Source organism: Pseudophryne corroboree, chromosome 10 (assembly GCF_028390025.1).
Source record: "Pseudophryne corroboree isolate aPseCor3 chromosome 10, aPseCor3.hap2, whole genome shotgun sequence".
Lineage (NCBI taxonomy): Eukaryota > Metazoa > Chordata > Amphibia > Anura > Myobatrachidae > Pseudophryne > Pseudophryne corroboree.
The window spans coordinates 370,271,247-370,298,268 of NC_086453.1; the positions used below are offsets into that span (position 1 = coordinate 370,271,247).

A 27,022-nucleotide genomic window follows, 5' to 3' on the forward strand; every position below is an offset into this window, starting at 1 on the left:
TGATATATGGATGGAGTGGAGCAGTGTAATTGAGGTAGTCAGTGATATATGGATGGAGTGGAGCAGTGTAGTGGAGGTAGTCAGTGATATATGGATGAAGTGGAGCAGTGTAATGGAGGTAGTCAGTGATATATGGATGGGGCGGAGCAGTGTAATGGAGGTAGTCAGTGACATATGGATGGGGCAGAGCAGTGTAATGGAGGTAGTCAGTGATATATGGATGAAGTGGAGCAGTGTAATGGAGGTAGTCAGTGATATATGGATGGGGCGGAGTAGTGTAATGGAGGTAGTCAGTGATATATGGATGAGGTGGAGCAGTGTAATGGAGGTAGTCAGTGATATATGGATGAGGTGGAGCAGTGTAATGGAGGTAGTCAGTGACATATGGATGAGGTGGAGCAGTGTAATGGAGGTAGTCAGTGATATATGGATGGGGCGGAGCAGTGTGATGGAGGTAGTCAGTGATATATGGATGGAGCGGAGCTGTGTAATGGAGGTAGTCAGTGATATATGGATGGGGCGGAGTAGTGTAATGGAGGTAGTCAGTGATATATGGATGAGGTGGAACAGTGTAATGGAGGTAGTCAGTGATATATGGATGAGGCGGAGCAGTGTAAAAGAGGTAGTCAGTGATATATGGATGGGGCGGAGCAGTGTAATGGAGGTAGTCAGTGATATATGGATGAGGTGGAACAGTGTAATGGAGGTAGTCAGTGATATATGGATGGGGCGGAGCAGTGTAATGGTGGTAGTCAGTGATATATGAATGGGGCGGAGCAGTGTGATGGAGGTAGTCAGTGATATATGGATGGAGCGGAGCAGTGTAATGGAGGTAGTCAGTGATATATGGATGGGGCGGAGCAGTGTAATGGAGGTAGTCAGTGATATATGGATGGGGCGGAGCAGTGTAATGGAGGTAGTCAGTGATATATGGATGAAGTGGAGCAGTGTAATGGAGGTAGTCAGTGATATATGGATGGGGCGGAGCAGTGTAATGGAGGTAGTCAGTGACATATGGATGGGGCGGGGCAGTGTGATGGAGGTAGTCAGTGATATATGGATGGGGCGGAGCAGTGTGATGGAGGTAGTCAGTGATATATGGATGGAGTGGAGCAGTGTAATGGAGGTAGTCAGTGATATATGGATGAGGTGGAGCAGTGTAATGGAGGTAGTCAGTGATATATGGATGAGGTGGAGCAGTGTAATGGAGGTAGTCAGTGATATATGGATGGGGCGGAGCAGTGTAATGGAGGTAGTCAGTGATATATGGATGGGGCAGAGCAGTGTAATGGAGGTAGTCAGTGATATATGGATGGGGCGGAGCAGTGTAATGGAGGTAGTCAGTGATATATGGATGAGGTGGAGCAGTGTAATGGAGGTAGTCAGTGATATATGGATGGGGCGGAGCAGTGTGATGGAGGTAGTCAGTGATATATGGATGGAGTGGAGCAGTGTAATGGAGGTAGTCAGTGATATATGGATGAGGCGGAGCAGTGTAATGGAGGTAGTCAGTGACATATGGATGGGGCGGAGCAGTGTAATGGAGGTAGTCAGTGATATATGGATGGGGCGGAGTAGTGTAATGGAGGTAGTCAGTGATATATGGATGGGGCAGAGCAGTGTAGTGGAGGTAGTCAGTGATATATGGATGAGGTGGAGCAGTGTAGTGGAGGTAGTCAGTGATATATGGATGAAGTGGAGCAGTGTAATGGAGGTAGTCAGTGATATATGGATGGGGCGGAGCAGTGTAATGGAGGTAGTCAGTGACATATGGATGGGGCGGAGCAGTGTAATGGAGGTAGTCAGTGATATATGGATGAAGTGGAGCAGTGTAATGGAGGTAGTCAGTGATATATGGATGGGGCGGAGTAGTGTAATGGAGGTAGTCAGTGATATATGGATGAGGTGGAGCAGTGTAATGGAGGTAGTCAGTGATATATGGATGGGGCGGAGCAGTGTAATGGAGGTAGTCAGTGACATATGGATGAGGTGGAGCAGTGTAATGGAGGTAGTCAGTGATATATGGATGAGGTGGAGCAGTGTAATGGAGGTAGTCAGTGATATATGGATGAGGTGGAGCAGTGTAATGGAGGTAGTCAGTGACATATGGATGAGGTGGAGCAGTGTTATGGAGGTAGTCAGTGATATATGGATGGGGCGGAGCAGTGTGATGGAGGTAGTCAGTGATATATGGATGGAGCGGAGCAGTGTAATGGAGGTAGTCAGTGATATATGGATGGGGCGGAGTAGTTTAATGGAGGTAGTCAGTGATATATGGATGAGGTGGAACAGTGTAATGGAGGTAGTCAGTGATATATGGATGAGGCGGAGCAGTGTAATAGAGGTAGTCAGTGATATATGGATGGGGCGGAGCAGTGTAATGGAGGTAGTCAGTGATATATGGATGAGGTGGAACAGTGTAATGGAGGTAGTCAGTGATATATGGATGGGGCAGAGCAGTGTAATGGAGGTAGTCAGTGATATATGGATGGGGCGGAGCAGTGTGATGGAGGTAGTCAGTGATATATGGATGGAGCGGAGCAGTGTAATGGAGGTAGTCAGTGATATATGGATGAGGCGGAGCAGTGTAATGGAGGTAGTCAGTGATATATGGATGGAGCGGAGCAGTGTAATGGAGGTAGTCAGTGATATATGGATGGGGCGGAGCAGTGTAATGGAGGTAGTCAGTGATATATGGATGGGGCGGAGCAGTGTAATGGAGGTAGTCAGTGATATATGGATGAAGTGGAACAGTGTAATGGAGGTAGTCAGTGATATATGGATGGGGCGGAGTAGTGTAATGGAGGTAGTCAGTGATATATGGATGGGGCGGAGCAGTGTAATGGAGGTAGTCAGTGATATATCGATGAGGTGGAGCAGTGTAATGGAGGTAGTCAGTGATATATGGATGGGGCGGAGCAGTGTAATGGAGGTAGTCAGTGACATATGGATGGGGCGGAGCAGTGTGATGGAGGTAGTCAGTGATATATGGATGGGGCGGAGCAGTGTGATGGAGGTAGTCAGTGATATATGGATGGAGTGGAGCAGTGTAATGGAGGTAGTCAGTGATATATGGATGAGGTGGAGCAGTGTAATGGAGGTAGTCAGTGATATATGGATGAGGTGGAGCAGTGTAATGGAGGTAGTCAGTGATATATGGATGGGGCGGAGCAGTGTAATGGAGGTAGTCAGTGATATATGGATGGGGCAGAGCAGTGTAATGGAGGTAGTCAGTGATATATGGATGGGGCGGAGCAGTGTAATGGAGGTAGTCAGTGATATATGGATGAGGTGGAGCAGTGTAATGGAGGTAGTCATCGATATATGGATGGGGCGGAGCAGTGTGATGGAGGTAGTCAGTGATATATGGATGGAGTGGAGCAGTGTAATGGAGGTAGTCAGTGATATATGGATGGGGCGGAGCAGTGTAATGGAGGTAGTCAGTGATATATGGATGGGGCAGAGCAGTGTAGTGGAGGTAGTCAGTGATATATGGATGAAGTGGAGCAGTGTAATGGAGGTAGTCAGTGATATATGGATGGGGCGGAGCAGTGTAATGGAGGTAGTCAGTGACATATGGATGGGGCGGAGCAGTGTAATGGAGGTAGTCAGTGATATATGGATGAAGTGGAGCAGTGTAATGGAGGTAGTCAGTGATATATGGATGGGGCGGAGTAGTGTAATGGAGGTAGTCAGTGATATATGGATGAGGTGGAGCAGTGTAATGGAGGTAGTCAGTGATATATGGATGAGGTGGAGCAGTGTAATGGAGGTAGTCAGTGACATATGGATGAGGTGGAGCAGTGTAATGGAGGTAGTCAGTGATATATGGATGGGGCGGAGCAGTGTGATGGAGGTAGTCAGTGATATATGGATGGAGCGGAGCAGTGTAATGGAGGTAGTCAGTGATATATGGATGGGGCGGAGTAGTGTAATGGAGGTAGTCAGTGATATATGGATGAGGTGGAACAGTGTAATGGAGGTAGTCAGTGATATATGGATGAGGCGGAGCAGTGTAATAGAGGTAGTCAGTGATATATGGATGGGGCGGAGCAGTGTAATGGAGGTAGTCAGTGATATATGGATGGAGCGGAGTAGTGTAATGGAGGTAGTCAGTGATATATGGATGGGGCGGAGCAGTGTAACGGAGGTAGTCAGTGATATATGAATGGGGCGGAGCAGTGTAATGGAGGTAGTCAGTGATATATGGATGGGGCGGAGCAGTGTAATGGAGGTAGTCAGTGATATATGGATGGGGCGGAGTAGTGTAATGGAGGTAGTCAGTGATATATGGATGGGGCGGAGCAGTGTAACGGAGGTAGGCAGTGATATATGAATGGGGCGGAGCAGTGTAATGGAGGTAGTCAGTGATATATGGATGGGGCGGAGCAGTGTAATGGAGGAAGTCAGTGATATATGGATGAGGTGGAGCAGTGTAATGGAGGTAGTCAGTGATATATGGATGGGGCGGAGCAGTGTAATGGAGGTAGTCAGTGACATATGGATGGGGCGGAGCAGTGTGATGGAGGTAGTCAGTGATATATGAATGGGGCGGAGCAGTGTGATGGAGGTAGTCAGTGATATATGGATGGAGTGGAGCAGTGTAATGGAGGTAGTCAGTGATATATGGATGAGGTGGAGCAGTGTAATGGAGGTAGTCAGTGATATATGGATGAGGTGGAGCAGTGTAATGGAGGTAGTCAGTGATATATGGATGGGGCGGAGCAGTGTAATGGAGGTAGTCAGTGATATATGGATGGGGCAGAGCAGTGTAATGGAGGTAGTCAGTGATATATGGATGGGGCGGAGCAGTGTAATGGAGGTAGTCAGTGATATATGGATGAGGTGGAGCAGTGTAATGGAGGTAGTCAGTGATATATGGATGGGGCGGAGCAGTGTGATGGAGGTAGTCAGTGATATATGGATGGAGTGGAGCAGTGTAATGGAGGTAGTCAGTGATATATGGATGGGGCGGAGCAGTGTAATGGAGGTAGTCAGTGATATATGGATGGGGCAGAGCAGTGTAGTGGAGGTAGTCAGTGATATATGGATGAAGTGGAGCAGTGTAATGGAGGTAATCAGTGATATATGGATGGGGCGGAGCAGTGTAATGGAGGTAGTCAGTGACATATGGATGGGGCGGAGCAGTGTAATGGAGGTAGTCAGTGATATATGGATGAAGTGGAGCAGTGTAATGGAGGTAGTCAGTGATATATGGATGGGGCGGGGTAGTGTAATGGAGGTAGTCAGTGATATATGGATGAGGTGGAGCAGTGTAATGGAGGTAGTCAGTGATATATGGATGAGGTGGAGCAGTGTAATGGAGGTAGTCAGTGATATATGATGGGGCGGAGCAGTGTGATGGAGGTAGTCAGTGATATATGGATGGAGCGGAGCAGTGTAATGGAGGTAGTCAGTGATATATGGATGGGGCGGAGCAGTGTAATGGAGGTAGTCAGTGATATATGGATGAAGTGGAGCAGTGTAATGGAGGTAGTCAGTGATATATGGATGGGGCGGAGTAGTGTAATGGAGGTAGTCAGTGATATATGGATGGGGCGGAGCAGTGTAATGGAGGTAGTCAGTGATATATGGATGGGGCGGAGTAGTGTAATGGAGGTAGTCAGTGATATATGGATGGGGCGGAGCAGTGTAATGGAGGTAGTCAGTGACATATGGATGGGGCGGAGCAGTGTGATGGAGGTAGTCAGTGATATATGGATGGGGCAGAGCAGTGTAATGGAGTTAGTCAGTGACATATGGATGGGATGGAGCAGTGTAATGGAGGTAGTCAGTGATATATGGATGGGGTGGAGCAGTGTAATGGAGGTAGTCAGTGATATATGGATGGGGCGGAGCAGTGTAATAGAGGTAGTCAGTGATATATGGATGAGGCGGAGCAGTGTAATGGAGGTAGTCAGTGATATATGGATGGGGCGGAGCAGTGTGATGGAGGTAGTCAGTGATATATGGATGAGGTGGAGCAGTGTAATGGAGGCAGTCAGTGATATATGGATGGGGCGGAGCAGTGTAATGAAGGTAGTCAGTGATATATGGATGAGGTGGAGCAGTGTAATGGAGATAGTCAGTGATATATGGATGAGGTGGAGCAGTGTAATGGAGGTATTCAGTGACATATGGATGAGGTGGAGCAGTGCAATGGAGGTAGTCAGTGATATATGGATGGGGCGGAGTAGTGTAATGGAGGTAGTCAGTGATATATGGATGAGGTGGAGCAGTGTAATGGAGGTAGTCAGTGATATATGGATGGGGCGGAGTAGTGTAATGGAGGTAGTCAGTGATATATGGATGAGGTGGAGCAGTGTAATGGAGGTAGTCAGTGATATATGGATGGGGCGGAGCAGTGTGATGGAGGTAGTCAGTGATATATGGATGGGGCGGAGCAGTGTAATGGAGGTAGTCAGTGATATATGGATGGGGCGGAGTAGTGTAATGGAGGTAGTCAGTGATATATGGATGAGGCGGAGCAGTGTAATGGAGGTAGTCAGTGACATATGGATGGGGCGGAGCAGTGTAATGGAGGTAGTCAGTGATATATGGATGAGGTGGAGCAGTGTGATGGAGGTAGTCAGTGATATATGGATTGGGCGGAGCAGTGTAATGGAGGTAGTCAGTGATATATGGATGGGGCGGAGCAGTGTAATGGAGGTAGTCAGTGATATATGGATGGGGCGGAGCAGTGTGATGGAGGTAGTCAGTGATATATGGATGGGGCGGAGCAGTGTAATGGAGGTAGTCAGTGATATATGGATGGGGCGGAGTAGTGTAATGGAGGTAGTCAGTGATATATGGATGAGGCGGAGCAGTGTAATGGAGGTAGTCAGTGATATATGGATGGGGCGGAGCAGTGTGATGGAGGTAGTCAGTTATATATGGATGGGGCGGAGCAGTGTAGTGGAGGTAGTCAGTGATATATGGATGAGGTGGAGCAGTGTAATGGAGGTAGTCAGTGATATATGGATGGGGCGGAGCAGTGTAATGGAGGTAGTCAGTGATATATGGATGGGGCGGAGCAGTGTAATGGAGGTAGTCAGTGATATATGGATGGGGCGGAGCAGTGTGATGGAGGTAGTCAGTGATATATGGATGGGGCGGAGCAGTGTAATGGAGGTAGTCAGTGATATATGGATGGGGCGGAGTAGTGTAATGGAGGTAGTCAGTGATATATGGATGAGGCGGAGCAGTGTAATGGAGGTAGTCAGTGACATATGGATGGGGCGGAGCAGTATAATGGAGGTAGTCAGTGATATATGGATGAGGTGGAGCAGTGTAATGGAGGTAGTCAGTGATATATGGATGGGGTGGAGCAGTGTAATGGAGGTAGTCAGTGATATATGGATGGGGCGGAGCAGTGTAATGGAGGTAGTCAGTGACATATGGATGGGGCGGAGCAGTGTAATGGAGGTAGTCAGTGATATATGGATGAGGTGGAGCAGTGTGATGGAGGTAGTCAGTGATATATGGATGGGGCGGAGTAGTGTGATGGAGGTAGCCAGTGATATATGGATGGGGCGGAGCAGTGTGATGGAGGTAGTCAGTGATATATGGATGGGGCGGAGCAGTGTAATGGAGGTAGTCAGTGATATATGGATGGGGCGGAGCAGTGTAATGGAGGTAGTCAGTGATATATGGATGGGGCGGAGCAGTGTGATGGAGGTAGTCAGTGATATATGGATGGGGCGGTGCAGTGTAATGGAGGTAGTCAGTGATATATGGATGGGGCGGAACAGTGTAATGGAGGTAGTCAGTGACATATGGATGGGGCGGAGCAGTGTAATGGAGGTAGTCAGTTATATATGGATGGGGCGGAGCAGTGTAGTGGAGGTAGTCAGTGATATATGGATGAGGTGGAGCAGTGTAATGGAGGTAGTCAGTGATATATGGATGAAGTGGAGCAGTGTAATGGAGGTAGTCAGTGATATATGCATGGGGCGGAGCAGTGTAATGGAGGTAGTCAGTGATATATGGATGGAGTGGGGCAGTGTAATGGAGGTAGTCAGTGATATATGGATGGGGCGGAGCAGTGTGATGGAGGTAGTCAGTGATATATGGATGGGGCGGAGCAGTGTGATGGAGGTAGTCAGTGATATATGGATGAGGTGGAGCAGTGTGATGGAGGTAGTCAGTGACATATTGATGGGGCGGAGCAGTGTAATGGAGGTAGTCAGTGATATATGGATGGGGCGGAGCAGTGTAATGGAGGTAGTCAGTGATATATGGATGAGGTGGAGCAGTGTGATGGAGGTAGTCAGTGATATATGGATGGGGCGGAGCAGTGTGATGGAGGTAGTCAGTGATATATGGATGGGGCGGAGCAGTGTAATGGAGGTAGTCAGTGATATATGGATGAGGTGGAGCAGTGTGATGGAGGTAGTCAGTGACATATGGATGGGGCGGAGCAGTGTAATGGAGGTAGTCAGTGACATATGGATGGGGCGGAGCAGTGTAATGGAGGTAGTCAGTGATATATGGATGAGGCGGAGCAGTGTAATGGAGGTAGTCAGTGATATATGGATGGGGCGGAGCAGTGTAATGGAGGTAGTCAGTGATATATGGATGAGGTGGAGCAGTGTGATGGAGGTAGTCAGTGACATATGGATGGGGTGGAGCAGTGTAATGGAGGTAGTCAGTGATATATGGATGGGGCGGAGCAGTGTGATGGAGGTAGTCAGTGATATATGGATGGGGCGGAGCAGTGTAATGGAGGTAGTCAGTGATATATGGATGAGGTGGAGCAGTGTAATGGAGGTAGTCAGTGATATATGGATGAGGTGGAGCAGTGTAATGGAGGTAGTCAGTGATATATGGATGGGGCGGAGTAGTGTAATGGAGGTAGTCAGTGATATATGGATGGGGCGGAGCAGTGTAATGGAGGTAGTCAGTGATATATGGATGGGGCGGAGCAGTGTAATGGAGGTAGTCAGTGATATATGGATGAGGTGGAGCAGTGTGATGGAGGTAGTCAGTGATATATGGATGAGGTGGAGCAGTGTAATGGAGGTAGTCAGTGATATATGGATGAGGTGGAGCAGTGTAGTGGAGGTAGTCAGTGATATATGGATGAGGTGGAGCAGTGTGATGGAGGTAGTCAGTGATATATGGATGAGGTGGAGCAGTGTAATGGAGGTAGTCAGTGATATCTGTATCTGGATGAGGTGGAGCAGCGTAATGGAGGTAGTCAGTGATATATAGATGAGGTGGAGCAGCGTAATGGAGGTAGTCAGTGATATATGGATGGGGCGGAGCAGTGTAATAGAGGTAGTCAGTGATATATGGATGAGGTGGAGCAGTGTAATGGAGGTAGTCAGTGATATATAGATGGGGCGGAGCAGTGTAATGGAGGTAGTCAGTGACATATGGATGGGGCGGAGCAGTGTAATGGAGGTAGTCAGTGACATATGGATGGGGCGGAGCAGTGTAATAGAGGTAGTCAGTGATATATGGATGGGGCGGAGCAGTGCAATGGAGGTAGTCAGTGATATATGGATGAGGTGGAGCAGTGTAATGGAGGTAGTCAGTGATATATGGATGAGGTGGAGCAGTGTGATGGAGGTAGTCAGTGATATATGGATGAGGTGGAGCAGTGTAATGGAGGTAGTCAGTGATATATGGATGAGGTGGAGCAGTGTAATGGAGGTAGTCAGTGATATATGGATGGGGCGGAGCAGTGTGATGGAGGTAGTCAGTGACATATGGATGGGGCGGAGCAGTGTAATGGAGGTAGTCAGTGACATATGGATGGGGCGGAGCAGTGTAATAGAGGTAGTCAGTGATATATGGATGGGGCGGAGCAGTGCAATGGAGGTAGTCAGTGATATATGGATGAGGTGGAGCAGTGTAATGGAGGTAGTCAGTGATATATGGATGGGGCGGAGCAGTGCAATGGAGGTAGTCAGTGATATATGGATGAGGCGGAGCAGTGTAATGGAGGTAGTCAGTGATATATGGATGGGGCGGAGCAGTGTAATGGAGGTAGTCAGTGACATATGGATGGGGCGGAGTAGTGTAATGGAGGTAGTCAGTGATATATGGATGAGGTGGAGCAGTGTAATGGAGGTAGTCAGTGATATATGGATGGGGCAGAGCAGTGTAATGGAGGTAGTCAGTGATATATGGATGGGGCGGAGCAGTGTAATGGAGGTAGTCAGTGATATATGGATGGGGTGGAGCAGTGTAATGGAGGTAGTCAGTGATATATGGATGGGGCGGAGCAGTGTAATGGAGGTAGTCAGTGATATATGGATGGGGCGGAGCAGTGTAATGGAGGTAGTCAGTGATATATGGATGGGGCGGAGCAGTGTAATGGAGGTAGTCAGTGACATATGGATGGGGCGGAACAGTGTAATGGAGGTAGTCAGTGATATATGGATGGGGCGGAGCAGTGTAATGGAGGTAGTCAGTGACATATGGATGGGGCGGAGCAGTGTAATGGAGGTAGTCAGTGATATATGGATGAGGTGGAGCAGTGTAATGGAGGTAGTCAGTGATATATGGAGTGGGCGGAGCAGTGTAATGGAGGTAGTCAGTGATATATGGATGAGGTTGAGCAGTGTAATGGAGGTAGTCAGTGATATATGGATGGTGTGGAGCAGTGTAATGGAGGTAGTCAGTGATATATGGATGGGGCGGAGCAGTGTGATGGAGGTAGTCAGTGATATATGGATGGGGCGGAGCAGTGTAATGGAGGTAGTGACACACGGGTGGGGCGGTGCAGTGTAATGGAGGTAGTGACACACGGGTGGGGCGGTGCAGTGTAATAGAGGTAGTGACACACGGGTGGGGCGGTGCAGTATAATAGAGGTAGTGACACACGGGTGGGGCGGTGCAGTGTAATGGAGGTAGTGACACACGGGTGGGGCGGTGCAGTGTAATGGAGGTAGTGACACACGGGTGGGGCGGTGCAGTGTAATGGAGGTAGTGACACACGGGTGGGGCGGTGCAGTGTAATGGAGGTAGTGACACACGGGTGGGGCGGTGCAGTGTAATGGAGGTAGTGACACACGGGTGGGGCGGAGCAGAGTAATGGAGGTAGTGACACATGGGTGGGGCGGAGCAGTGTAATAAAGGTAGTGACACACTGGTGGGGCGGAGCAGTGTAATGGAGGTAGTGACACACGGGTGGGGCGGTGCAGTGTAATGGAGGTAGTCAGTGATATATGGATGGGGCGGAGCAGTGTAATGGAGGTAGTCAGTGATATATGGATGGGGCGGAGCAGTGTAATAGAGGTAGTGACACACGGGTGGGGCGGAGCAGTGTAATAGAGGTAGTGAGTGATATATGGATGGGGCGGAGCAGTGTAATGGAGGTAGTCAGTGATATATGGATGGGGAGGAGCAGTGTAATGGAGGTAGTTAGTGATATATGGATGGGGCGGAGCAGTGTAATGGAGGTAGTGACACACGGGTGGGGCGGTGCAGTGTAATAGAGGTAGTGACACACGGGTGGGGCGGAGCAGTGTAATGGAGGTAGTGACACACGGGTGGGGCGGAGCAGTATAATGGAGGTAGTGACACACGGATGGGGCGGTGCAGTGTAATAGAGGTAGTGACACACGGGTGGGGCGGTGCAGTGTAATGGAGGTAGTGACACACGGGTGGGGCGGAGCAGTGTAATGGAGGTAGTGACACACGGGTGGGGCGGAGCAGTGTAATGGAGGTAGTGACACACGGATGGGGCGGTGCAGTGTAATGGAGGTAGTGACACACGGGTGGGGCGGTGCAGTGTAATAGAGGTAGTGACGCACGGGTGGGGCGGAGCAGTGTAATGGAGGTAGTGACACACGGATGGGGCGGTGCAGTGTAATGGAGGTAGTGACACACGGGTGGGGCGGAGCAGTGTAATGGAGGTAGTGACACACGGGTGGGGCGGAGCAGTGTAATGGAGGTAGTGACACACGGATGGGGCGGTGCAGTGTAATGGAGGTAGTGACACACGGGTGGGGCGGTGCAGTGTAATAGAGGTAGTGACGCACGGGTGGGGCGGTGCAGTGTAATAGAGGTAGTGACACACGGGTGGGGCGGTGCAGTGTAATGGAGGCACTCAGTTGTATATGGGTAGTGTGTAGAAGAAATAGAGCAATATAATGGAGATATTATAGTTTATATTATGTTCTATGAGGCGCAGTAATAATGAATATACTTACTTTCTCTTGGCTCATTGTATACGTGGGTCCAATCCCTCCTAATTTGACCTCTTGTTTCAAATAACCTATTAACATCTGCAATAAATCAGGGAAGAGACCATTACTCTGTGTGATGATAGAGGAACCGGAATATCTGCAGTGCTGCTGTATGACACCGCGCCAGCTCCTAATTCACCATTACACACTATAATCACCCTCTCTTCGATAACACAGCTGCGCTCTCCTCCCCAGCGCCAGACCCCACGGAGCTCCTGGGGCGATCTTTATATGGCCACAGACTGACACGCTATATAATGTACAGTATATAGAACTGGCGCAATAACCATAATACTGTATTATGCCACACGTCAGGGTTTCCAGTGCTAACAACACACAGTATCCACCTTATAGCACAACTCCTTGTATAGGATGCAGGATCAGAGGCTTATATCCTAGGAGATTGCAGTGAGGTATTAATAAAACAATAGTGACTAATGGCTCAGTGAGTATAAAAATAAAATTAATTCTTTAATCATTTAATTTCAGCAAAACAGCGTATTTCCCCGGCTCCCGGCGCAGTGATATGACCTTTCCTCTCATTAGCTATACAAAAGCATTATGCTCGGTAAATGACATTTTATCTCAATGGGAACAAAGTATTTCTCCGTCTTTACCAGGTTGTTCTACAGATATTCATGTTCGGCACACAATCGTTTCCTATTCATTATTCCCAGCTCGGTTATTCGCTGTAGTCTCTCCGTGCTGAGCGTAAAAGGCTCACCGCCGCGCAGAACAAGAAATCCATTGAAAAGCAGCAACAATTTATAACCTGGAACAAGGTTCTCCGCCAGTGGCCGATCAATAGGTGGATGAAAGGCCTGTAGGTTAGCGCACACACGCGGATGAGTAATGCCTGGAGACAAACAGCAAATCTGCCTGTAATAGCATACTTCATCCAAACACTATTGACACTGCGGAGCACTTACATCTGTTTAATCATGTGATACATTTTAATAAAGTGTAATTAATTAGGGGTGGTGGTGGGGGGGGGGTTGCTGGAGGGTTAGTTAAATTCAAAGGACTTTGGGTGTTAGAAGAATTGCAGAGAGATGCTACAGTGTTCTGCCAATAATCTGTATCGAAAAGCCAAATGATTAAGGGAAATGGTAATAATTGGGGATCCTGTATATCGGGGGTGAGGATAGGCTATAGAAGGGGTTCAGTATGATTTCCCAATGGACGGGATGTCGACAGCAGTATCCTGTCCATCAGAATCCCAACAGCCCCCTCTAAAGTACCCTGACCCTCCTCTGCCCCCTACCCTAACCCTTCCTTGTGGGTGCCTAGACCTAACCCTCCCTTCCCCGGCTGCCTAAACCTAACCCTCCCTTCCCCGGCTGCCTAAACCTAACCCTCCCTTCCCCGGCTGCCTAAACCTAACCCTCCCTTCCCCGGCTGCCTAAACCTAACCCTCCCTTCCCTGGCTGCATAAAACTACCCCCCCCTGCTTGGTGCCTAACCCTAACCACCACCCCCTTCTCCTGCCTAAACCTAACCCCCCCCCCCCCCAATGCGGAAGGACGCCAGCGCGTCCCACTGGATGGACGTTCGGGATTCGGCTGGTTGGTATTGTGACGCCAGTATCCCATACAGCGTCGGCATCTAGACGCCAGGGTCAAAGTGTCCTTCGGGATCCCGGCCGTCTGGAAGCTAACTGCTTCCCTGTAGAATCTAGCACATGTGAAAGCTTCGTAAATATCGAGGTTCAGATGGGTGACTTGTATGGTGTCCATTAGCTTTCATTATAGGGGAAACATTGATCTCTGCCTCTAGGAAATAAGAGGGGTGGTCTTCTCCAACGCCGCTGATAAGGTGGCGGGATTCCGGGACCTATTTACATGTCATTGATTATCACTCTATAACTAGTTTTTTAGAGTAATGCTTTGTGTACGTTAGGAGCAAATAATGAGCAGTATATGTTTAAAGGTACGCACAAGGTATATTGTGGACAGTGTCGAATTGGGGCATAAAGGGCCCACCGGGGGGAGTGCGGTGGTAAGGGGCCATGCTATGCTAGGAGTGTGGCCGGTTGCCACGGGGATAGACCAGTCACACAGAGGCTTGGACAGCCATTACAGACCTTGTATCTGATGCTCTAGTAGAGTAACAATGTATAACATCTGGGACCTGACATTAGAGGAAGGGGTGGGGGCCCTCAGGCAGTGGGGCCCATCTGCGATTTCCCCTGTACCCCTGTGGGCCAGCCCAACCCTGAGTGTGGATATTTGGATAAGTAGTACTGTATATGAACTCATTTCTCCGAGCAGGGCCTTCCGACCTCTCTGTCTGTTATCGTGCAGTCTCGTCCTATTACTGTTCTGTTCCCAGTTGTGAAACGCAACAGAATATTCTGGTCGCTATATACATGAATGTAAATGAATAAATAAAATGCTCTCGCCACATACACGATGCGGTATGTTAGTGACGCATATTGGGGGTCCTTTCTGCTTAGTAAATGTCCCCCTTAGGAACAAAATCACGATGCAGATTGGTATCAATAACCTACCGCATTATTGGGGAACTTCAGCAGAAATTATCTAGTACTGTACGACCTACTGACAGCAGCACCTACCTGTACAATGGGGGTCATTCCGAGTTGATCGCTCGCAAGCGGATTTTAGCAGATTTGCTCACGCTAAGCCGCCGCCTACTGGGAGTGAATCTTAGCATCTTAAAATTGCGAACGATGTATTCGCAATATTGCGATTACACACCTCGTAGCAGTTTCTGAGTAGCTTCAGACTTACTCGGCATCTGCGATCAGTTCAGTGCTTGTCGTTCCTGGTTTGACGTCACAAACACACCCAGCGTTCGCCCAGACACTCCTCCGTTTCTCCAGCCACTCCTGCGTTTTTTCCGGAAACGGTAGCGTTTTTTCCCACACGCCCATAAAACGGCCTGTTTCCGCCCAGTAACACCCACTTCCTGTCAATCACATTACGATCTCCAGAACGATGAAAAAGCCGTGAGTAAAATTCCTAACTGCATAGCAAATTTACTTGGCGCAGTCGCAGTGCGAACATTGCGCATGCGCATTAAGCGGAAAATCGCTGCGATGCGAAGATTTTTACCGAGCGAACAACTCGGAATGACCCCCAATATCTACTCTAGGTCCTGGTCAGTCTTATTTAAAGATGAAAAGTAAAAATCCATTCTGCCATCAAAATTGTGGTGTACAGGAAGGTTCCAGATCTGACACACCGCAGAATCTCTCACCTTATCCTGTTCTCAGACTACGGTGCGTGACTCTAGGATTGTCCTCCTGGAATATTTCAGGGTGGTGATTACTGTTTGCGGCAATGACGTTAAGTGCGATTGAGACGTGCGGGAGATTAGATGCACGGCCTAGCTGCCGTTGTACGCAGAGCAGCGATCAGGCTAAAAATCGTCATTTCTGCGCATGCGTATGCACCGCAATGCGCACGCGCGACGTACGGGTACAAAGGCATTTGTTGTACTGCACAGGTTCTAGCGAAGTTTTCAAGCGCACTGACGGTCGCAAGAAGATTGACAGGAAGGGGGCGTTACTGGGTGTCAACTGACCATTTTCAGGGAGGGTTTGCAAAAACGCGGGCATGTCTGAAAAAAACGCAAGCATGGCTGGGCGTTCGCTGGGCGGGTGTGTGACGTCAAATCCGGACACGAATAGGCTGAAGTGATCGCAAGCGCTGAGTAGGTTTGAAGCTACTCAGAAACTGCACAAAATTATTTTGTAGCCGCTCTGCGATCCTTTCGTTCGCACTTCTGCTAAGCTAAAATACACTCCCAGTGGGCGGCGGCATAGCATTTGCACGGCTGCTAAAAACTGCTAGCGAGCGATCAACTCGGAATGACCCCCAGAGAGACAGCCCTTGCTGCTGGGCGCTGAGCTCTCAGGCTGTCAGGGGGCGGAGCCAAGCTCAGGTAGACTTTAGAGACAGAAGGCCCACACTCCGGAGGAGCAGAGGTGACAGGAAGTGTGTAAGTCTGTCTCTCTCTTCCAGCTCTCTCCTTCATCTCTACCTCTGTATAACACTCTCCCCTCTCTCTTATCTTTCTTATCTCTCCTTCTGTGTAACACTCCCCCTACCTTATCTCTCCCCCTGTGTAACTCTCCCCCTACCTTATCTCTCCCCCTTTGTAACTCTCCCCCTACCTTATCTCTCCCCCTGTGTAACTCTCACCCCTACCTTATCTCTCCCCTTGTATAACTCTCCCCCTACCTTATCTCTCCCCCGTGTAACACTCCCCCCTATCTTATCTCTCCACCTGTGTAACTCTCCCCCTACCTTATCTATCCTCCTGTGTAACTCTCCCCCCTACCTTATCTCTCCCCCTGTGTAACTCTCCCCCTACCTTATCTCTCCCCCTGTGTAACACTCTCCCCTATCTTATCTCTCACCCTGTGTAACTCTCCCCCTACCTTATCTATCCTGTGTAACTCTCCCCCCTACCTTATCTCTCCCCCTGTGTAACACTCCCCCCTACCTTATCTCTCCCCTGTGTAACTCTCTCCCCTACCTTATCTCTCCCCTTGTATAACTCTCCCCCTACCTTATCTCTCCCCCTGTGTAACACTCTCCCCTATTTTATCTCTCACCCTGGGTAACTCTCCCCCTACCTTATCTCTCCCCCTGTGTAACTCTCCCCCTACCTTATCTCTCCCCCTGTGTAACTCTCCCCATACCTTATCTCTCCCCCTGTGTAACTCTCCCCTACCTTATCTCTCCCCCTGTGTAACACTCCCCCCTACCTTATCTCTCCCCTTGTGTAACTCTCCCCCTACCTTATCTCTCCCCCTGTGTAACTCTCCCCTACCTTTTCTCTCCCCCTGTGTAACACTCCCCCCTACCTTATCTCTCCCCCTGTGTAACTCTCCCCCTCCCTTATCTATCCTCCTGTGTAACTCTCCCCCTACCTTATCTCTCCCCCTGTGTAACTCTCCCCCTACCTTATCTCTCCCCCTGTGTAACTCTCCCCCTACCTTATCTATCCTCCTGTGTAACTCTCCCCCCTACCTTATCTCTCCCCCTGTGTAACTCTCCCCCCACCTTATCTCTCCCCCTGTGTAACTCTCCCCCTACCCTATCTATCCTCCTGTGTAACTCTTCCCCCTACCTTATCTCTCCCCCTGTGTAACTCTCTCCCCTACCTTATCTCTCCCATTGTATAACTCTCCCCTACCTTATCTCTCCCCCGTGTAACACTCCCCCCATCTTATCTCTCCCCCTGTGTAACACTCTCCCCTATCTTATCTCTCACCCTGTGTAACTCTCCCCCTACCTTATCTATCCTCATGTGTAACTCCCCCCCTACCCTATCTCTCCCCATGTGTAACTCTCCCCCTACCTTATCTCTCCCCCTGTGTAACTCTCCCCCTACCTTATCTCTCCCCCTTTGTAACTCTCCCCCTACCTTATCTCTCCCCCTGTGTAACTCTCTCCCCTACCTTATCTCTCCCCTTGCATAACTCTCCCCCTACCTTATCTCTCCCCCGTGTAACACTCCCCCCTATCTTATCTCTCCACCTGTGTAACTCTCCCCCTACCTTATCTCTCCCCCTGTGTAACTCTCCCTCTACCTTATCTCTCCCCCTGTGTAACACTCTCCCCTATCTTATCTCTCACCCTGTGTAACTCTCCCCCTACCTTATCTCTCCCCCTGTGTAACACTCTCCCCTATTTTATCTCTCACCCTGGGTAACTCTCCCCCTACCTTATCTCTCCCCCTGTGTAACTCTCCTCCTACCTTATCTCTCCCCCTGTGTAACTCTCCCCATACCTTATCTCTCCCCCTGTGTAACTCTCCCCTACCTTATCTCTCCCCCTGTGTAACACTCCCCCCTACCTTATCTCTCCCCTTGTGTAACTCTCCCCCTACCTTATCTCTCCCCCTGTGTAACTCTCCCCCTACCTTATCTCTCCCTCTGTGTAACTCTTCCCTACCTTATCTCTCCCCCTGTGTAACTCTTCCCTACCTTATCTCTCCCCCTGTGTAACTCTCCCCCCTACCTTATCTCTCCCTCTGTGTAACTCTTCCCTACCTTATCTCTCCCCCTGTGTAACTCTTCCCTACCTTATCTCTCCCCCTGTGTAACTCTCCCCCCTACCTTATCTCTACCCCTGTTTAAGTCTCCCCTACCTCATCTCTCCCCCTGTGTAACTCTCCCCTACCTTATCTCTCCCCCCTGTGTAACTCTCCCCCCTACCTTATCTCTTCCCCTGTGTAACTCTCCCCTACCTTATCTCTCCCCCTGTGTAACACTCTCCCCTATTTTTTCTCTCACCCTGGGTAACTCTCCCCCTACCTTATCTCTCCCCCTGTGTAACTCTCCTCCTACCTTATCTCTCCCCCTGTGTAACTCTCCCCTACCTTATCTCTCCCCCTGTGTAACACTCCCCCCTACCTTATCTCTCCCCTTGTGTTACTCTCCCCCTACCTTATCTCTCCCCCTGTGTAACTCTCCCCCTACCTTATCTCTCCCTCTGTGTAACTCTTCCCTACCTTATCTCTCCCCCTGTGTAACTCTTCCCTACCTTATCTCTCCCCCTGTGTAACTCTCCCCCCTACCTTATCTCTCCCTCTGTGTAACTCTTCCCTACCTTATCTCTCCCCCTGTGTAACTCTTCCCTACCTTATCTCTCCCCCTGTGTAACTCTCCCCCCTACCTTATCTCTACCCCTGTTTAAGTCTCCCCTACCTCATCTCTCCCCCTGTGTAACTCTCCCCTACCTTATCTCTCCCCCCTGTGTAACTCTCCCCCCTACCTTATCTCTTCCCCTGTGTAACTCTCCCCTACCTTATCTCTCCCCCTGTGTAACTCTCCCCCTACCTTATCTCTCCCTCTGTGTAACTCTTCCCTACCTTATCTCTCCCCCTGTGTAACTCTTCCCTACCTTATCTCTCCCCCTGTGTAACTCTCCCCCCTACCTTATCTCTCCCTCTGTGTAACTCTTCCCTACCTTATCTCTCCCCCTGTGTAACTCTTCCCTACCTTATCTCTCCCCCTGTGTAACTCTCCCCCCTACCTTATCTCTACCCCTGTTTAAGTCTCCCCTACCTCATCTCTCCCCCTGTGTAACTCTCCCCTACCTTATCTCTCCCCCCTGTGTAACTCTCCCCCCTACCTTATCTCTTCCCCTGTGTAACTCTCCCCTACCTTATCTCTCCCCCTGTGTAACACTCTCCCCTATTTTTTCTCTCACCCTGGGTAACTCTCCCCCTACCTTATCTCTCCCCCTGTGTAACTCTCCTCCTACCTTATCTCTCCCCCTGTGTAACTCTCCCCTACCTTATCTCTCCCCCTGTGTAACACTCCCCCCTACCTTATCTCTCCCCTTGTGTAACTCTCCCCCTACCTTATCTCTCCCCCTGTGTAACTCTCCCCCTACCTTATCTCTCCCTCTGTGTAACTCTTCCCTACCTTATCTCTCCCCCTGTGTAACTCTTCCCTACCTTATCTCTCCCCCTGTGTAACTCTCCCCCCTACCTTATCTCTCCCTCTGTGTAACTCTTCCCTACCTTATCTCTCCCCCTGTGTAACTCTTCCCTACCTTATCTCTCCCCCTGTGTAACTCTCCCCCCTACCTTATCTCTACCCCTGTTTAAGTCTCCCCTACCTCATCTCTCCCCCTGTGTAACTCTCCCCTACCTTATCTCTCCCCCCTGTGTAACTCTCCCCCCTACCTTATCTCTTCCCCTGTGTAACTCTCCCCTACCTTATCTCTCCCCCTGTGTAACACTCTCCCCTATTTTTTCTCTCACCCTGGGTAACTCTCCCCCTACCTTATCTCTCCCCCTGTGTAACTCTCCTCCTACCTTATCTCTCCCCCCTGTGTAACTCTCCCCCCTACCTTATCTCTTCCCCTGTGTAAAGGGGGGTACTCACGGGAGAGATGTGTGCTGAGCGATCTTAACACAGACCGCTCAGCACACATCTCTCACCCCGCTCAGCACAGCGCGATGTGCTGAGCAGGGGGAAAGCCGACGGGGGGCCGCTCACTTCACACAACGGTGAAGTGAGCGACCCGCTAGATTGAGCCTGCATGCAGCTCAATCTAGCATCGGCGATAGCGATGCGCGGGGCCGCGCATCGCTATCGCTGGAGGGCATACACACGGCAGATCCGTGCTTAAAATCTAAGCAATCTAGCAAGATTGCTTAGATTTTAAGCACGGATCTCTCCGTGTGTACCCCCCTTAACTCTCCCCTACCTTATCTCTCCCCCTGTGTAAAGGGGGGTACACACGGAGCGATAATCTAAGCAATCTGACTAGATTGCTTAGATTTTCAGCAGCATCGCTCCGTGTGTAGCCCCCTCAGCGATAGCGATGCGCAGCCCCGCACATCGCTATCACTGCTGCTAGATTGGCCTGCATGCAGGCCAATCTAGCGGGTCGCTCACTTCACCCGCTGGGTGAAATGAGCAGCCCCCCCATATTCCCCCGCACGCTCAGCACAGATCGCGCTGAGCGCCGGGAGAGATGTGTGCTGAGCGGTTCGCTCAGCACACATCTCTCCCAAATCGGGCCGTGAGTACTGGCCTTTACTCTCCCCTACCTTATAGAGATGAGCGGGTTCGGTTTCTCTGAATCCGAACCCGCACGAACTTCACTTTTTTTTTCACGGGTCCGAGCGACTCGGATCTTCCCGCCTTGCTCGGTTAACACGAGCGCGCCCTAACGTAATCATGACGCTGTCGGATTCTCGCGAGACTCGGATTCTATATAAGGAGCCGCGCGTCGCCGCCATTTTCACACGTGCATTGAGATTGATAGGGAGAGGACGTGGCTGGCGTCCTCTCCATTTAGATTAGAAGAGAGAGAGAGAGAGAGATTGACCTGATTTACTGGAGCTTAGGAGTACTGTAGAAGTGTAGAGAGTGCAGAGTTTACTAGTGACTGACCACAGTGACCACCAGACAGTGCAGTTTTATTTAATATATCCGTTCTCTGCCTGAAAAAAACGATACACACAGTGACTCAGTCACATACCATATCTGTGTGCACTGCTCAGCCCAGTGTGCTGCATCATCTATGTATATATATCTGACTGTGCTCAGCTCACACAGCTTATAATTGTGGGGGAGACTGGGGAGCACTGCAGTGCCAGTTATAGGTTATAGCAGGAGCCAGGAGTACAAGACAGTCACATACCATATCTGTGTGCACTGCTCAGCCCAGTGTGCTGCATCATCTATGTATATATATCTGACTGTGCTCAGCTCACACAGCTTATAATTGTGGGGGAGACTGGGGAGCACTGCAGTGCCAGTTATAGGTTATAGCAGGAGCCAGGAGTACATATTATATTAAAATTAAACAGTGCACACTTTTGCTGCAGGAGTGCCACTGCCAGTGTGACTGACCAGTGACCTGACCACACTGACCACCAGTATAGTTAGTAGTATACTATATTGTGTGATTGCCTGAAAAAGTTAAACACTCGTCGTGTGACTTCACTTGTGTGGTGTTTTTTTTTTTATTCTATAAAAAACTCATTCTGCTGACAGACAGTGTCCAGCAGGTCCGTCATTATATAATATATACCTGTCCGGCTGCAGTAGTGATATATATATATTTTTTATATCATTATTTATCATCCAGTCGCAGCAGACACAGTACGGTAGTTCACGGCTGTAGCTACCTCTGTGTCGGCACTCGGCAGTCCGTCCATAATTGTATACCACCTACCCGTGGTTTTTTTTTCTTTCTTCTTTATACATACATACTACTACTACATCTCTTTATCAACCAGTCTATATTAGCAGCAGACACAGTACAGTACGGTAGTCCACGGCTGTAGCTACCTCTGTGTCGGCACTCGGCAGTCCGTCCATAATTGTATACCACCTACCCGTGGTTTTTTTTTCTTTCTTCTTTATACATACATACTACTACTATTACATCTCTTTATCAACCAGTCTATATTAGCAGCAGACACAGTACAGTACGGTAGTCCACGGCTGTAGCTACCTCTGTGTCGGCACTGGGCAGTCCGTCCATAATTGTATACCACCTACCCGTGGTTTTTTTTTCTTTCTTCTTAATACATACATACTACTACTACATCTCTTTATCAACCAGTCTATATTAGCAGCAGACACAGTACAGTACGGTAGTCCACGGCTGTAGCTACCTCTGTGTCGGCACTGGGCAGTCCGTCCATAATTGTATACCACCTACCCGTGGTTTTTTTTTCTTTCTTCTTTATACATACATACTACTACTACATCTCTTTATCAACCAGTCTATATTAGCAGCAGACACAGTACAGTACGGTAGTCCACGGCTGTAGCTACCTCTGTGTCGGCACTCGGCAGTCCGTCCATAATTGTATACCACCTACCCGTGGTTTTTTTTTCTTTCTTCTTTATACATACATACTACTACTACATCTCTTTATCAACCAGTCTATATTAGCAGCAGACACAGTACAGTACGGTAGTCCACGGCTGTAGCTACCTCTGTGTCGGCACTGGGCAGTCCGTCCATAATTGTATACCACCTACCCGTGTTTTTTTTTTCTTTCTTCTTTATACATACATACTACTACTACATCTCTTTATCAACCAGTCTATATTAGCAGCAGACACAGTACAGTACGGTAGTCCACGGCTGTAGCTACCTCTGTGTCGGCACTCGGCAGTCCATCCATAATTGTATACTAGTATCCATCCATCTCCATTGTTTACCTGAGGTGCCTTTTAGTTGTGCCTATTAAAATATGGAGAACAAAAATGTTGAGGTTCCAAAATTAGGGAAAGATCAAGATCCACTTCCACCTCGTGCTGAAGCTGCTGCCACTAGTCATGGCCGAGACGATGAAATGCCAGCAACGTCGTCTGCCAAGGCCGATGCCCAATGTCATAGTACAGAGCATGTCAAATCCAAAACACCAAATATCAGTAAAAAAAGGACTCCAAAACCTAAAATAAAATTGTCGGAGGAGAAGCGTAAACTTGCCAATATGCCATTTACCACACGGAGTGGCAAGGAACGGCTGAGGCCCTGGCCTATGTTCATGGCTAGTGGTTCAGCTTCACATGAGGATGGAGGCACTCAGCCTCTCGCTAGAAAAATGAAAAGACTCAAGCTGGCAAAAGCAGCACAGCAAAGAACTGTGCATTCTTCGAAATCCCAAATCCACAAGGAGAGTCCAATTGTGTCGGTTGCGATGCCTGACCTTCCCAACACTGGACGTGAAGAGCATGCGCCTTCCACCATTTGCACGCCCCCTGCAAGTGCTGGAAGGAGCACCCGCAGTCCAGTTCCTGATAGTCAGATTGAAGATGTCAGTGTTGAAGTACACCAGGATGAGGAGGATATGGGTGTTGCTGGCGCTGGGGAGGAAATTGACCAGGAGGATTCTGATGGTGAGGTGGTTTGTTTAAGTCAGGCACCCGGGGAGACACCTGTTGTCCGTGGGAGGAATAGGGCCGTTGACATGCCTGGTGAAAATACCAAAAAAATCAGCTCTTCGGTGTGGAAGTATTTCACCAGAAATGCGGACAACAGGTGTCAAGCCGTGTGTTCCCTTTGTCAAGCTGTAATAAGTAGGGGTAAGGACGTTAACCACCTCGGAACATCCTCCCTTATACGTCACCTGCAGCGCATTCATAATAAGTCAGTGACAAGTTCAAAAACTTGGGCCGACAGCGGAAGCAGTCCACTGACCAGTAAATCCCTTCCTCTTGTAACCAAGCTCACGCAAACCACCCCACCAACTCCCTCAGTGTCAATTTCCTCCTTCCCCAGGAATGCCAATAGTCCTGCAGGCCATGTCACTGGCAATTCTGACGAGTCCTCTCCTGCCTGGGATTCCTCCGATGCATCCTTGCGTGTAACGCCTACTGCTGCTGGCGCTGCTGTTGTTGCTGCTGGGAGTCGATGGTCATCCCAGAGGGGAAGTCATAAGCCCACTTGTACTACTTCCAGTAAGCAATTGACTGTCCAACAGTCCTTTGCGAGGAAGATGAAATATCACAGCAGTCATCCTGTTGCAAAGCGGATAACTGAGTCCTTGACAACTATGTTGGTGTTAGACGTGCGTCCGGTATCCGCCGTTAGTTCACAGGGAACTAGACAATTTATTGAGGCAGTGTGCCCCCGTTACCAAATACCATCTAGGTTCCACTTCTGTAGGCAGGCGATACCGAGAATGTACACGGACGTCAGAAAAAATAAGAATTTACTTACCGATAATTCTATTTCTCGGAGTCCGTAGTGGATGCTGGGGTTCCTGAAAGGACCATGGGGAACAGCGGCTCCGCAGGAGACAGGGCACAAAAAAGCAAAGCCTTACTAGGTCAGGTGGTGTGCACTGGCTCCTCCCCCTATGACCCTCCTCCAGACTCCAGTTAGGTACTGTGCCCGGACGAGCATACACAATAAGGGAGGCATTTTGAATCCCGGGTAAGACTCATACCAGCCACACCAATCACACCGTACAACTTGTGATCTAAACCCAGTTAACAGTATGACAACAGAAAGGGCCTCTTAAAGATGGCTCCTTAACAATAACCCGAATTAGTTAACAATAACTATGTACAAGTATTGCAGATAATCCGCACTTGGGATGGGCGCCCAGCATCCACTACGGACTCCGAGAAATAGAATTATCGGTAAGTAAATTCTTATTTTCTCTATCGTCCTAAGTGGATGCTGGGGTTCCTGAAAGGACCATGGGGATTATACCAAAGCTCCCAAACGGGCGGGAGAGTGCGGATGACTCTGCAGCACCGAATGAGAGAACTCCAGGTCCTCCTTTGCCAGGGTATCAAATTTGTAAAATTTTACAAACGTGTTCTCCCCCGACCACGTAGCTGCTCGGCAGAGTTGTAATGCCGAGACCCCTCGGGCAGCCGCCCAAGATGAGCCCACCTTCCTTGTGGAGTGGGCTTTTACAGTTTTAGGCTGTGGCAGGCCTGCCACAGAATGTGCAAGTTGAATTGTGTTACAAATCCAACGAGCAATCGACTGCTTAGAAGCAGGTGCGCCCAACTTGTTGGGTGCATACAATATAAACAGCGAGTCAGATTTTCTGACTCCAGCCGTCCTTGCAATGTATATTTTTAAGGCTCTGACAACGTCCAACAACTTGGAGTCCTCCAAGTCGCTAGTGGCCGCAGGCACCACAATAGGTTGGTTCAGATGAAATGCTGATACCACTTTAGGGAGAAAATGCGGACGAGTCCGCAGTTCTGCCCTATCCGAATGGAAGATTAGATAAGGACTTTTATAAGATAAAGCCGCCAATTCAGATACTCTCCTGGCAGAGGCCAGGGCTAGTAACATAGTCACTTTCAATGTGAGATATTTCAAATCCACCTTTTTCAATGGTTCAAACCAATGGGATTTGAGGAAATCTAAAACTACATTTAGATCCCACGGTGCCACCGGAGGCACCACAGGAGGCTGTATATGCAGTACTCCCTTGACAAAAGTCTGGACCTCAGGGACAGAGGCCAATTCTTTTTGGAAGAATATTGACAGGGCCGAAATTTGAACCTTAATGGATCCCAATTTGAGACCCATAGATAATCCTGATTGCAGGAAATGTAGGAAACGACCCAGTTGGAATTCCTCCGTCGGAACCCTCCGATCCTCGCACCACGCTACATATTTTCGCCAAATGCGGTGATAATGTTTCACGGTGACTTCCTTCCGTGCCTTAATCAAGGTAGGAATGACTTCTTCTGGAATGCCTTTCCCTTTTAGGATCTGGCGTTCAACCGCCATGCCGTCAAACGCAGCCGCGGTAAGTCTTGAAAAAGACAGGGACCCTGCTGTAGCAGGTCCCTTCTCAGAGGTAGAGGCCACGGTTCGTCCGTGAGCATCTCTTGAAGTTCCGGATACCAAGTCCTTCTCGGCCAATCCGGAACCACTAGTATTGTTCTTACTCTTCTTTGCCGTATGATCTTCAATACCTTTGGTATGAGCGGCAGAGGAGGAAACACATACACTGACTGGTACACCCAAGGAGTTACCAGTGCGTCCACAGCTATTGCCTGTGGATCTCTTGACCTGGCGCAATATTTGTCCAGTTTCTTGTTGAGGCGAGACGCCATCATGTCTACAATTGGTCTTTCCCAACGGTCTATTAACATGTTGAAGACTTCTGGATGTAGACCCCACTCTCCCGGATGAAGATCGTGTCTGCTGAGGAAGTCTGCTTCCCAGTTGTCCACGCCCGGGATGAACACTGCTGACAGTGCTATCACGTGATTCTCCGCCCAGCGAAGAATCTTGGCAGCTTCTGCCATTGCACTCCTGCTTCTTGTGCCGCCCTTCCTGTTTACATGGGCGACCGCCGTGATGTTGTCCGACTGAATCAACACCGGCTTTCCTTGCAGGAGAAGTTCCGCCTGGCTTAGAGCATTGTAGATTGCTCTTAGTTCCAGAATGTTTATGTGAAGAGACTTTTCCAGACTCGTCCATACTCCCTGGAAGTTTCTTCCTTGTGTGACTGCTCCCCCAGCCTCTCAGGCTGGCGTCCGTGGTCACCAGGATCCAATCCTGAATGCCGAATCTGCGGCCTTCTAATAGGTGAGCCTTCTGCAACCACCACAGAAGTGACACCCTTGTCTTTGGTGACAGGGTTATTCGCAGGTGCATCTGCAGATGCGACCCTGACCATTTGTCCAACAGATCCCTTTGGAATATTCTTGCATGGAATCTGCCGAATGGAATTGCTTCGTAAGAAGCCACCATTTTTCCCAGGACTCTTGTGCATTGATGTACTGACACTTTTCCTGGTTTTAGGAGGTTCCTGACCAGATCGGATAACTCCTTGGCTTTTTCCTCTGGAAGGAAAACCTTTTTCTGAACCGTGTCCAGAAT

At 49.3% G+C, this 27,022-nt stretch overlaps 1 protein-coding gene across 1 annotated transcript in view; it reads right to left on the reverse strand.

Moving 5' to 3' along the window:
* JHY (junctional cadherin complex regulator) overlaps window positions 1–27,022 on the reverse strand; it is a 111,683-nt gene that overhangs the window by 19,596 nt on the left and 65,065 nt on the right. The window contains exon 6 of the mRNA XM_063943720.1: window positions 12,165–12,239. Coding sequence (XP_063799790.1) covers window positions 12,165–12,239 — 75 coding nt within the window. The remainder of the gene's footprint in view (window positions 1–12,164; window positions 12,240–27,022) is intronic.